We start from the raw sequence: 13,846 nt of genomic DNA, 5'->3' as shown, positions 1-13,846 counted from the left end.
CAGCCACTTTGTAAGTCATCCTTTAAAATGCTCTTCTAATTGCTTACGAAAAACAGTTACTATAAATCAAAATTATATTTTCAATAGGGCTCTTCAAGAGCAAGAGTAAAACTACACAGAAAAAAGGTGTCGTAACTACTTGTACGTCCATAGGTCTCCAGGGATCGGCCTCACAGGGGCACCTACGGGGCATTCTGCAATACTTTGGGGGTGTCTTTCTGAAAGGAATTCATCCAGGTGAATGCAGAAACACAGAATGCAAATAGCGGTTAGTAATACCTACTTTGTTCATAAACATTCCTAGGACTCCACCCTGCTCTAGAGTGGACATCAAATTACTTTACAACTTAGTTATTGCACTACAATCTTTTGATTGTAAACTGGATTCCATCCTGTTTTAACTCTCTTTTGTGCAGGGCTTCCATACTGGCAATGTCCACACCAATGTCGTAATTTCCTAGGAATACATTAGAAAAACTCACAAAAGCAACTTGACTTTAACCAGAATACTAATGCCAAGAACCATTTCCAGGTGTTACATTGCAACATCAGACCTACTTTTTTCCACGTGAACTTTCTGTGCTCTGTCTTCTTACATGTATTCATTTGTGCCTCACAGTAACATTGTATGCGTTCAATACTATTTATAGAATATGCATGATGGAAGTGCCCTTCAGCCTAACAAAAAGCTTAACTTCATTTCCAGTCTCTCAAGTTATGATGTATTAACTTAGCCTTTAAACAGGCTGATATAAGCCCCAGAAGACACATTCGAACATAAACAGATGCTTCAGATCTTTATTTAAGAAATAAAAATAAAGCACAGAACCTCAGCTAGACAGGTTCTAATATCTTGATCATACAAATTATCTGGAAATAAAACAGATGTGGATTGTATAACTATGAGCATTTTCATTAACGCTGTCAGATGCAGCATGTCCATGAACATTAGTTCCTCAATGCCACATTCCATTTGAAAAGAAGTAACTTAGAAGAAAATATGGCTTCCAATTTGCTTTCAGGCTATACGCAAGTCAGTTTATGAGTGCAGACAGAGAATGTCATAACTATGTGCACTTCAAATAGGTGTATTCATGAGTGTGCAGGAACATGTAAGAATCTAGAAATGGATTTTTAATAAAGGCTAGGAAGCCGAGGGAGGGGTGGTGGTGGGGAGATAGGGATAAAACTGGAAACCACAGATGAAGTTATTGACCTTTAGAAAAACCTTGTACCACAGCAGATTGAAATCTGCTAATCCGATCAGTTAAAATTTAGTCCTCCTTGTAGCAGTAAATAAAGTTATATTTCCTAACTATTCCCCACCTACCATGACAGCTAAACACTATACACATAGTGCTCACTCCCCTAAGAGAAAGAACCCTCAATGTACAAGCATTTAAAGTGCAAAATGTTAGATGAAGCTTCATTTTTGCTCTCTGACTTTGCTATGTGGCTATCATGCCGATTATGAAACAAAGAAAAAAGAGTGTCAGGATAATACACATGATTTCGTTTTTTCCTCTCAGGGCTAAAAAAATAAAAAATGTAAGACAAAAAAAGGTCAAACTCTGGGGTAAACCACAAATGTTTGTGCCATATCCAGAGATGTACAAACATGCAACCCAACAAGTTAACTGGCAATTGACTAGAGTTAAAAAACCCTTTGCTATAGACAAACTCTAAGAGGGTGGAAACTGTGAACAAATGTATTTTGTTCTGCCTCATCTACTTGCTCTTCCTACAACCAGAAGAAAAGATTGCTTCACTCAATGCAATAAAGCACAGAATCTGAGGAAATGCGGATACACTCCAACTGGCTGGAAGACCGTGTGTGTGAAATAACTCTCTATTTCTGTGATACTTTTCATGAACGTTATCTGTAGAAGGAAATATAGCAGAAAGAGCCTTGGAGTAGCTATCATTGGCTTTTTGTCCTTACCTTATTTCCTGTGCCAGCACAGCAGATGCCCAGAGCCATGGCAGCCCCATAACGCACATGTGGGTTGTAGCTTTCTGACAGCAGAGAAACTACACTGGGACACTGTTCAGGAGTCCTAGGGAAAGACAAAAAGAATAGCTCGGATTATTATATCATTTGAGAACTTAGAGGTTTTACTTCTTGACTATATTGAAAAAAATATATCCTCCTTCCACATAATTTGCACAGGTTGCCTTTTTGATTAAGCTACACAACTGTGCTAGATAAGGACAGGCACGCCCTGTGAACTTCCCTCTGTAAAGTGCTCTGTTGTGCACAGCAGATGACACACACAAGTCCCATTGGTAAAGGTTTATAGATAACCGATAGTGTTACTTTAAAATGATTAGAGTGCTGGGATTAGGGGACATATCTGTGAAGACAGAAGTTCTCTTTGTCCCTCAAACCCACACAACAGTGGCAACAGCAGCACAAGATTGCTTCTAGGTGAGAGAGGTGCAGAGTCCATAATCCATTCAGTACTTTGTCTCAGTCAGTTGACACCTATAGACTAAAAATGGTACAGACCCAGCACACTTCAAATATGCCAGCAGTCGGCTAGGCCTGTCAATTCATTACAGTAGTGGAATTTCTAACCCAGAGCCTGTGGCAATGAAAGGACTGTGAACATTTAATACCTGCGAAGCAGCACACAAGCCGCTCACATTTGTTGGGATATTCATTTCTCTCCAGTATTTACAGATCCTATTTTATCATTCAATTAATCTGAGAGACATATACAACTCTTCAAACTAATGTGAACAGCCTGTTTTAACATTTCAGATGTAGAAAAGCAGAAGTTCTTCAAAGTGAGCCTACCGAAGTGAACTCTCCCCATTCAAAATAAGCCAGCGTTCTCTTCACAACCAAAGCTCGTAACTCATGGGCACTACAAACGCTCTCACACTTGTCAAGGCTAATCTTTTAAGTACAGCCTGCTTGACAACGCTACTGACAACGGCAATATATTGAGAGCAGTTAGCACATACGTGTTCCTGAAAAAGAGGGAAGGGAAACTTTGGGTCATCGTTCAGTCACTGCAGCCATCTAGGTATTTCTATAGTGCCCATCACTGTATTATTTAGATACATCTCACAATACCTTCCTTCTAGACTGCTCTTGTATGGATGCCTGTAATTTTAAACCCAGATTTAACACCACACAACTTAACCCAGTTTATATTAAGAGGCAGCTGTAACTAACAATTTGACCAGGAGGTGAGCCAGGAACTCCTGGGTTCTAGTTTTTGGTTTTGATTCAGTGTGTGACCTCGGGCTACTCACTTCATCTCCCTGCAACAGCTTCCTCTCTGGAAAAATGGGAACAGAAAACTACCTCACAGGGAATTTGCGAGGATTAATGTTTCCACACAAGTAATACAGGACATCTAGAGTAATTAAAAGGTCAGCATTCCATCAAGACATTCAGGTCAAACAATGAGCCAGGTGAGCCACCAGAACAAAAAGGACAATTTACAATTCAACATTTGTTTTTTTATTTGAATGTACACTTAACGTCTGGGAGTGGCGACCTTGTCTTCCTCTGTTCTATACAGGACTAACTTTACTGACCACACTTAAACAACTACGCGACCAGGTCCCAAATCCACTGTCTACAGGCACCCAAAGAGCTTCTACTCCTCAATTCTGTGCTGCTAACCTTCCCCTCACAAATTCTCCCAATAGCTCTCATTGCTATCTTCATTGAAACTCCCCTATACAACGCTCCACCCCCACCGTTGCCTCCCACTGCCAACTAACATCTGCTGTTGCCTGCCATTTCTGCTTTAAAAGCTGCTGAAGCAGTTCATCTTGACAGGCCTCTCAACCACCCAAAAGTAATGGCAGCAAGTGGTTGTATGGGGATAAGATGGTTGGCTCACATAATTCAGAGGGAAAGCCATGAATTCTGATCAAGTGCACACCCCCTCTACCTAGCCACAGAGATCACTTCCCCTTCCAGCATATCCCTTTCTGTTTCCAAGACTCCCGCGCTAAAACCTATAGACAGCACAGAGATCATCCAGTCCAGCTCTTTCGGAAGAGCAATGACAACACTTGAGAAGAAAAGCCAACAAAAGGGGAATGACTCAAGTTTGTTTCTGTCAAGCCAGGCTGGGAGCTCACTGTCTCCAAGATGCAGCCTTGACTAAGAATGTAAATAGAAGGAGGAAGAGCTCAGGGTCAGTTAAGCGAACAGCGCTGGATCCTACCTTGCAAGCTAGCAGTAGGCGTGAGGACTATATACATTATAAGAACCCACAAAATGATTTATCTTCTAGCTCAAACAACAGCTCAAACACTGACAGTGTCTTTAAAAAACGAGCTATTGTGGAGACAGGGAATGACAAATCCTTTAATAAATGAGCCTAAGCATTCAGCTGTGCAGAACATTTAGGCTGGTGTACTAAGGTTCTTAACACCTTTGTGTTTGCTTTACTTGAACTTTTGTTGAACAGGCAGACCGCAAGCCAAAGTACAGAAAAACATCTTTGGGCAAAGATATGATTATACGTTTTGCTAGCATCAATAGCCACATGAATTAATCATGCTGTGAAACCTAGTTTTCTGAACCTGAGTTTAATGACAAATGCCTCAGAGCTAGGATAGCCTGCTACTAAAAATTTGGGATTACTTTAAACCAATTTATTATAGAATTCTCAGACAGATCTACAACAATCAAGAGGATTTCTGACAATTGTTTGGAATGCTTTTATCTATAGCCCATTATTAAAGTAGTGAAATGCTATCTCACGGGTGGTCTTATGTAGACCCACTTTTGGAAAACAAAACATGAAACAGTCAGTAATGAAGTCTCATGATATTTTCCAGATACTTGAAATGTGCAAAGCTAATGTACCTGTCTGAGTAAGGAAAAAATATTAGCCATTAAACTGATACAAATATTTACTCTTTGGATAAACTGAGTCTCATCACTAGACATGCAGGAGGAAAGCATTCTCTCTTAGTTACTGGAGCTCTCAATACAGACCAGCTTTCTCACAGAATCAAATTGTGAATTATTTGCATGCATATCTACTCTGCTGACCACCAGGCAGCTAAGCCTAGAAAGGCTTGACTGTATTGTGGATGTATTGAGGTTAACCATTTGGGGAATCCCATTTCTTCTCAATAACCCTAGTTTGCTCCACAGTAGAGTCTCTATCATATGTTTTCCCACCCTCTGAAGAGCTGAAAGGTGGAAGCCAGGAGACAGGAGGATGAGCTAAAGTATGAAACAAGGTTCTATAAAACTGCTTTGACAAAAGAAGAGCATAGCGATGTTAGGACAGATTTTAGCATCAGTGCTTAATGAGTAACACTTGCCAGCCTCTCTGTGGGTAACAGGCTTACAACAGTCTAAGGCAGAGGTTCCCAAACTGTGGGGCGTGCCCCACTAGGGGGGCATGGATGTATGTTCAGGAGGCACGTTAGGGGCCTGGGCCAGCCCCCACAGCGGGCAGGGAAGAACCACCACCCAACTCTGCTCCTGGCCCCGGCCGCCGACCGAGGCCCCCGGCCAAGGCTCTGCTCTCGCTGCCACCCCCAGCTATGGCCCCAGCCTCAGCCCCTTGACCCCTGCCCGCGTCCCTCCCCTCCCGGAGACACAGGCCCGCTGCCAGCCCCAGCTCCGGGGGGTGGGGTGGGGGTGTGGACAGGGGTAAGAGGGAGTGCAAGGTAAAAAGTTTGGGGACCCCTGTTCTAAGGTTTATGATAAAGACTCAGGTTCTAAGGTTTATGATAAAGACTTGATTTGGGACAAAATGGTGGCCATGTTTAGTGCCATTTACAAAACACAATGCCATTTTGCAAAGTGATCAGATGAAAATCTAAAAAAGAGTAACAAGTAACAACCAGACTGGTATCAAGTATAAATCTTACACATGGAAGCAAACATGACACACCAGGATAACATTTTGAGATTCAGCGGATAGGAATCTCAGTGAGGATTCAATTTTGTACTACAGCTTTTAGAGGGGAAAAATGTGAAAACAGATATACTTGACAGATTTTAAGGCCACAAGGGACCATTATGATCATATAATCTGTTCTTCAGCACAACACAGGCCATACACTGAATATCACCCAGTAATTCCGGCACTAAAACCCGTAATGTGTGATTAAACTAGAACATATATTTTAGAAAGACATAAAATATGTATTCTTAAATTGAATTATCTGGGTTCCTTCCTTTTGTTTCTAACAATATGAACATGGCTTTTGCACAAGCAAATGTCAGAAATCTTTCTTTAAACAAATTAAAGTTTTGTCTTATATAGCCTGACCATTTAAAAAAATTGTCATTTTAACAGCACTAGCAGATGTTGCTCTAACAAACCAGTTAAAAGAATAAACATCCCAAAGGAAGCCACATCCTTGCCCACTATTGGAACAAATCTCCTGAATTAATACATACCTTATCAAGTAACACCATGTAATAAAACCATGGAGCCCTCTTAAATGCATGCTTACTCAAGGACACATCTGTTAAATGCATGCTGTACTGAAGTCTTAGTTTAACAGGTTTCTTCTACAGTCCAAAGCTTTTCACTTCATCAGTACAGAATCTGGCCATGCTAGTATATCTTTGTCAACATCTGATACAGTTTTCTTATGACGTTCCTTCCCCCCATGAACTGAACACAAGACAGCTTTCAGTGCCAGCAACTTATATTTTCATATGTAGCCACACCCCCAGCGCTTAATTTGCAATGAAAGATGTTGGGGATCAAGCATTTTTTTTTATTTTTTTTTTTTACTTTCACAGTTGACATGGCAAGCCCAGAGGTGCCTGGGCTATGAACTGCTAGCCAAGCCCAAAGGTGCCAGGGCTATGAACTACCAAACCTGGCAAGCCCTGGCACAAATTAAGCACTGCACATCACAAACTTTCCCAAAGACTTCAGTCTCTATCCCTACCAATTCCCAATAGGAAAAAATTACACAAGTATTTTAAAGTGAACTGGAAAGCGCTTTACCTCTCTAGGCCTAAATCCAGAGTTTAGCATTTCTCCTACAAGAGCTAACATCCTTATGCTGCTTTACACCATTAGTAAAAAGGAAATCACTGAAATCTTATTTGGGTCCTGACAGATAGTTGAAAATTGTTCCTGTGTCACCTGCCAAGTGGACTCAAAGAATTACTGCAATACAGAACCTTCCAGTTCTAGCACACCAGTTATGAATCTATGGCTTGGGCTTATTACTATCTGATGGCTGCTCAATGGCTCCTATGTGGAAAATGAAGCTCAGATCTTGGTGAACCAGTATCCATATCCCAAAACACACCAACACAACTGGTGCCTCTTAGTTGACTATCTCAGTAGAAAGGCCAGAGACTGAATGGGCCAAGTCCAGCAGCTGACCCCACTAGGATAGGGTGGAGACAATTTCCAGAAGACACGGTCAGGAAAGATTTTACTGCTTTGGTATCTATTCTGTGGATAAAAGACTTCAGTCTCCACGTCTCAAACTGGCTCATGTTACGAGCAAACAAACAAAACCTTTAAAAAAAAAAAAGATTTAAGAGAGTCTACCACGACAGCAAAAAAAAAAAAAAGATTCTCAACAGAATAAAATGGCTGGTATTTTATTAGTTTTACTCACCGGTTAGTTCATCTGAAAACCTCTAAAGAAAAACAAACAGTTCATGCAGCTAAGGATTTTGGGTCTTTACAGAAACACGGGGCCAGAACAGAGACAGCACAGAACAGCCTCTTTAACTTTATCATCCAAAGGACCTGGTCCATTTGAACTATTATCTCATTAGTTCTTAGAGATGCTAGTCTCCTGTAAACAGATAAATCAATTAGCAACTAAGCATAGCATTGAATGTTCCCAAAAACATTATTCAGAGGAGCAAAGATGTGGGATTCCTCACCGCTCCCAGGGATGAGAGCTTTTCCTAAATCCACAATGCAAAACTTCATACAATAAAAGCAGAAAATCATATATGGTAAGATTGTAATAAAGTCCTTGCAGAGGATTCAACCAGTCAGAACACAGGGTGGTCTGAGTACAAAAACATCTTGATCAGCTGACCATGGATGGTCATGTTTCAGTGGTAGTCATGAACGGCTTCCCCTGATCTCCAAAGTTATCAGAAGTTTCCCTCCCTTGCCCCTGTGACCCAATTTTTCGTAACATGTATGCTGGGATATTTTAAGGCATTTTATTTGGGGTTTCCCTTGAAGATCACTTACAGTCCCAACTACTGCAGAATGCAGCTTAGTGGACTTGTCTAGAAGGATCTCATTGAGACATTCTTTGGTGTATGCACCCTCTTCTCATTCACATTCCTCCTCTAAACTCCCGTCTTGCAGAAAGTGTATAAGCACTACATTAAAACAAACTTAGCTCCTCTGCTGGGGTCTCCCAGTGTCTAGTCTGCTTAGGTTCTTATATCATGCTCATTTTCCAGGGTAACAGCATTTCAGTGCCTCCCATTTTCTGTGTCCGTTTTGTACACTGTGCACTCTTCAGGACAGGGATTGACTTTATTTCCTCTGTATATTTCAGCAACACTTAATTAATAAACCATTAATATACAGAGAAGATTAGCAATATGTACATAAGGCTGCTGAAAGTAAACGATCACATCATGTGTGCGGTAAGAACTAAAAATGGAAGTGTTTGAACCATCACTGAAGTTGTGTAAGCATTTATTTTTTTTAAGACTCTAAATATTTAAGGATTTTACAATTTAGAGAAAAATAAGACTCTTGAAAATTAAAGAACAATGCCAAATATACTTTTAAGAACTTCTTAATTAATTCTCCCTGCATATTTTTCAGAAAGTTCCAAATATTTATGACTTTCCCCAACTATTGGACCTTAATAAATCATACAATATGAAACTATTTCCATACAGGGAATATCTGGCATGCTGATACTGCCATGACAGATGACACAGAAAAAGTTATAATTACTTCAGCAATAATGACTTCACAAAGCGGAAAAATTGACATCTAATCACAAGATCTGGAGTCATTTCTACAGAGAGAAGTATCAATGGCTCTTTACAGACAAGGCAAGGCAAGGCAAGGCAAGGCAGTCTCTACCCCATAGAGCATGCAACTGAAGAAAAAACAGACTATGGGGAAGGGGGAAGAGAGAATGCAACAGGATGTTATGCAGTTTGGTTATGTTTGGCAGGCATTTTCTAATTCTGCTCATCAGCTCCTCTCTCGAGAAACTCCAAACCTTTGTCAATCCATTCCCATGCCTGGAAAAACCCAATCCAAGCTGTGCCCAATCCAGCTTCATTCCCTGCAGTAGCTTTCTCTAAAATACTTCCAGTTATATATACAGTGCCAGCTAGACAGAGTGAACTTCCGGGAGATTTAGCAGTTGGTCACCCTCAGGGGAAGCTCTTCTTTACATTACTGCATCACATCTACATTAGGGGTTGGCACCAGTTTGATGGCATAACTGTAGTTTCACCTGTGCAAGTCTATCTAATGTGGAGAGGGAATAATTCAATAAAATAGTATCAATGATCTCGAAAAGAGTGAACAATGAGGTGAAAAAGTTTGTAGATGTTAAATGAGGAGAGTTAATTATAGAAGGCTGTGAGGAACATGAGTAGGATCAGGCAAGACTAGATGAGGGAGAAGTATGCAAGTAGATGAAATTAACACAGAATCACTCCTGCTCTGTTAGTCCCTGAAATTGTCAGGTATATTTTAAAGATTGGAAAATGACTAGATCTAAAGGACAAAAATGAAAAATATAAGATTGTACACAGCTAAAGCATAATATCTCAGGATATTTCACTTCTCCCCTTGGACCTTCCCTTATCTCCTGGCTTTCTTTGCGATCCTATACTATGCTAGGTCTAATGGCTGGAATCTCCAGAGTTCAGAGTGCCCTCAATCACCAAAGGCCTCAACAGAAATTGAGGCACTCAGAACCTTCTAGAATTATGCCCTTAGCTTAACTTTGTGGTTGTAATTATCAAGCATAGCTATGGGGCTGAAGAAACGGTAGCAGTTCTTTAAAAAAAAAAAATGTATATATTGTAACATAGGTGTCCCCTCTCCCTGAGCAAATGTGAATTAAAGTTTTAAGAGAAAGAGTTAGGCACCAAACTGGGGCAAACGACCAGGGGAGGAAGGCTAGCCAAAAGTAGCAAGTATTCAGTTAGTGAGTCTCTGCTGTTACCTAATGGAACTTGCAGAAGGAAATGCTTCCTGGACAGCCATTCAGACCTGGGCAGGTACAAATCCAAACACCATCACACAAGGAATTCATCTTTCTAGCCAACTGGAATCAGAGATCCACAGACTCTTAAGAATATCCCCTATACCAGACCTCAATACCACTATATTAACACTTTTTTGTACCAATGGGCCAACCAAGGAAAGCTTATTTTCCCGTAGGCTGTGTGTAAAAAGCACTCCTTTTCACTGTGAGAGCGAGAGAGAGAGAGAGAGAGACACACACACACACACAGCCAATCACAGTGGACAGTAGTTGCCTTTACTTCCTTAAGACACGTTTTTTCGTGCAAAATAGCGAGCATCACAACACAGGACTGAAGAAAAATATATCTCAGCAGGCTCTCAAAGTGAGCCCATTCTCACAGCAAGGAAGCAAGAGCCATTCGTATGGTACAACGCCAGAATACAATCACGTGAGAGGCACTCCAGAAGAGTACAAACACTTAATTTTCACTTCAGCAAGGAACAGCCCTCACTGCACAAGTCAAAATAGATGTTTCTCAGACATGTAGGATTCATAATGGAAATTTCTAGCACAAGTGATGTATTTAAAACCAGCTGGAGACAGCGAGTCCCTTCACAAGAGGGAACAGAGAATTTAGGTTGACAGAGTTACGCTTTTATTGCTCATTTTTCCCCTTGAAATGGTTTAAGGTTAGTTCCTAACATGCTGTGAAAGAGAAAATTTAGAAATGTGACAAGTGAAAAATAATAAACCCCTTTGAAAATAATGACGCAGATCCAATATAGGCCGATATCAATAACTTATGTGACTACATCCACAATTTTTCAGAGCGGTAGTGTGTATTTTTCTCCAGAGGTTTTACTTCTGTTTCTTGAATTTGAACACGTGAGGCCAAGTCCTCGACTTCCTATACCCACACAAGTGGTTACACTGAAGTCAATGGGATTAATTTAATCCCTGAGGTATCTTTTAATGTACTTGGGTACTTTTCTGGATTTTTGGGGCGGGGTGGGGAGAGGTGTTAGTGATTCAGACACTAGCAACCGTTTCAGTAGCGTATTGTCATATTCCCAAACTCTCTTGCAAAGGGAAAAAAATAGTTCAGCCAAGTCTCAACCATGGAGGAAGACGAGACTTATCTACATTTTCACAGTAGGTGCAAGCCTGGCACCACTGAAATCAATGGGAGCTTGGGCGTGGCTTCAACAGGGCTAGGATTACACCAAAGACGTTTTTCAAAATTTAAAAAAAATAAAGTAAAAGCTGAGCAAGGGCTTGGAAGATGGAGATAACATGCTGATGTAATGAGGTCTTGGAATAGATGGGGGGGGGGGGGTACCTTGTATTGCTGAATAAGAGTCACAAAGGAGTATATACAAGTGATGTCACTGGTTTGAACTAAGCCCAGGTCAGTGGCAAGCAAAATGCTTTAATGGTGGTCAATATAAAAGGTGTGGGTGACCTCAATCCAGATGTGTACATCAGAAAAGTCAGCAGGGAGAGAAAAGACCTTGTGACTGGGCCACCAAAAAGTTATTTTTCCTGTCTACAAAAGGACACCAATCTACATCCTACGTGATGTGTTCCTTGCCTACAGCATGGCTTTGTCTATACTAGCACATTTCATAGCCTTGAGTCACCCCAGAAGAGCTCCACTGAAGCTAGCAATGGTGGAATTGAAGCTGTAGGGTAGACAAGATTCATTCATTTTGATCACTCATCCAGCTCCTCCCAAGCTGGTGATTTATGGCTATGAAGTTTGCTAGTGCTAGCACAGCACAATTTGGCTTTAGCACGTGGAAGTGTCTTCTACTTTTCATCCTCTCTTCCTTCATTTCTCTCACTCTCTCCCACTTTCCCTAGCTATCTCTTAACCCTCAAGTAGCTCAACAAATCAGAATAACTAACAAATAGGACTGGATTTTCAGAAACAGCGTCCATTTTGTGCTTACAAATAAATGCAGGTGCATTTCATGGCACTTAATCTCCACTTAGAATCATACAATACCAGGGTTGGAAGGGACCTCAGCAGGTCATCTAGTCCAACCCCCTGCTCAAAGCAGGACCAATCCCCAACTAAATCATCCCAGCCAGGGCTTTGTTAAGCCTGACCTTAAAAACCTCTAAGGAAGGAGATTCCACAACCTCCCTAGGTAACCCATTCTAGTGCTTCACCACCCTCCTAGTGAAAAAGTTTTTCCTAATATCCAACCTAAATCTCCCCCACTGCAACTTGAAAGCATTACTCCTTGTTCTGTCATCTGGTACCACTGAAAACAGTTTAGATCCATCCTCTTTGGAACCCCCTTTCTGGTAGTTGAAAGCAGCTATCAAATCCCCCCTCATTCTTCTCTTCTGCAGACTAAATAATCCCAGTTCCCTCAGCCTCTTCCCATAAATCATGTGCTCCAGCCCCCTAATCATTTTGTTGCCCTCCACTGGACTTTCCAATTTTTCCACATCCCTTCTGTAGTGGGGGGACCAAAACTGGACACACTACGCCAGGTGTGGTCTCACCAATGCCATATAGAGGGGAACGATCACTTCCCTCAATCTGCTGGCAATGCTCCAATTTATACAGCCCAAAATGCCGTTAGCCTTCTTGGCAACAAGGGCACACATCCTTCTTGTAGTGTGGGTCCCCAAACTGGACACAGTACTCCAGATGAGGCCTCATCAATTACGAATAGAGGGGAATGATCACTTCCCTCAATCTGCTGGCAATGCTCCTACTTATACAGTCCCAAACATCACTTATACAGCCACTTGATGAGGCCTGCAAACCAGGTAGAGATCTGTGGACTAAAAACTGCCCTCACGATTATTTTCACTATAAAAATCATACCTGCAGTTACATGCAGGCATAAAATCAAAGACCTAGTTGAAGCCTTGAGAAAACTGGATAAAAATGGTCACTACAGTGATATTTTCTTCTCTTTGCATTAATTTCAGTTTTATTTTCATGTGCATGATATTGTTTATTTTTCTGATACTTCAAGAGGGAACATGGTTAGATGGAGGTGGCAGTTACTGCACCTGGACTTTTCATTTCCTAAAATAATTTTTTTTCAGAAGATAAAATGTCTCGGACCCTATGAGACTGCTAGGGATTGAGATAACAGGAGATCTTCTGTCCTAGTTCCCTTATATAAAATAAGGGGCATACATTTTTCTGGAAATTCTATTCCACCTTCTATTATGCAGATATAAGATATGTGTGTGCCATGTAGATATGTCAGAAAAAATGGAAGTAATTCTCTAGCATTTATTTTTCATAACGTAGGCAACTGTATTAAGGCATTGGAATACTGGATGTCATTTGTGACTCTCCATCCCATCTGCTCGGCGGGGAAATAGAGGATCCTTAAAATAAATTGTTCACCGCAGTTGAAAAAGACATTGACAGCCCACAATAGGAAACAATTCCATGTTAAATTTAAAGCTTATAGAGCAAAGTGGGAACAGAGTGTTTTTTTTAAAGCAGTATAAACAGATGCAAGTGCTGGTACGATCATCTCTTTAACCATTCACATATTACTTGCCCAGGCCTAAGCTGGTTCCAAGTGGGAGGAACAAGCTATCATGTTATCAATGTAATTTAATTCTCCATTCATCCATGTGAAATTAGTACAAAATATGAGCATATTAGTACTATATAACCATCACTGTAATACAATAT

The 13,846-nt window shown here is 40.9% G+C and overlaps 1 protein-coding gene across 2 annotated transcripts in view; it reads right to left on the bottom strand.

The window, feature by feature from the left end:
* PSMD1 (proteasome 26S subunit, non-ATPase 1) overlaps nt 1-13,846 on the bottom strand; it is a 113,736-nt gene that overhangs the window by 37,819 nt on the left and 62,071 nt on the right. For both annotated transcript variants that reach the window (XM_037908122.2, XM_043521687.1), the window contains exon 17: nt 1,943-2,057. In XM_037908122.2, coding sequence (XP_037764050.1) covers nt 1,943-2,057 — 115 coding nt within the window. The remainder of the gene's footprint in view (nt 1-1,942; nt 2,058-13,846) is intronic.

Source organism: Chelonia mydas, chromosome 9, assembly GCF_015237465.2.
Source record: "Chelonia mydas isolate rCheMyd1 chromosome 9, rCheMyd1.pri.v2, whole genome shotgun sequence".
Taxonomy (NCBI): Eukaryota; Metazoa; Chordata; order Testudines; family Cheloniidae; genus Chelonia; species Chelonia mydas.
Note: the sequence above shows the minus strand (reverse complement) of the source record. Positions and strands in the feature narration are given on the sequence as shown.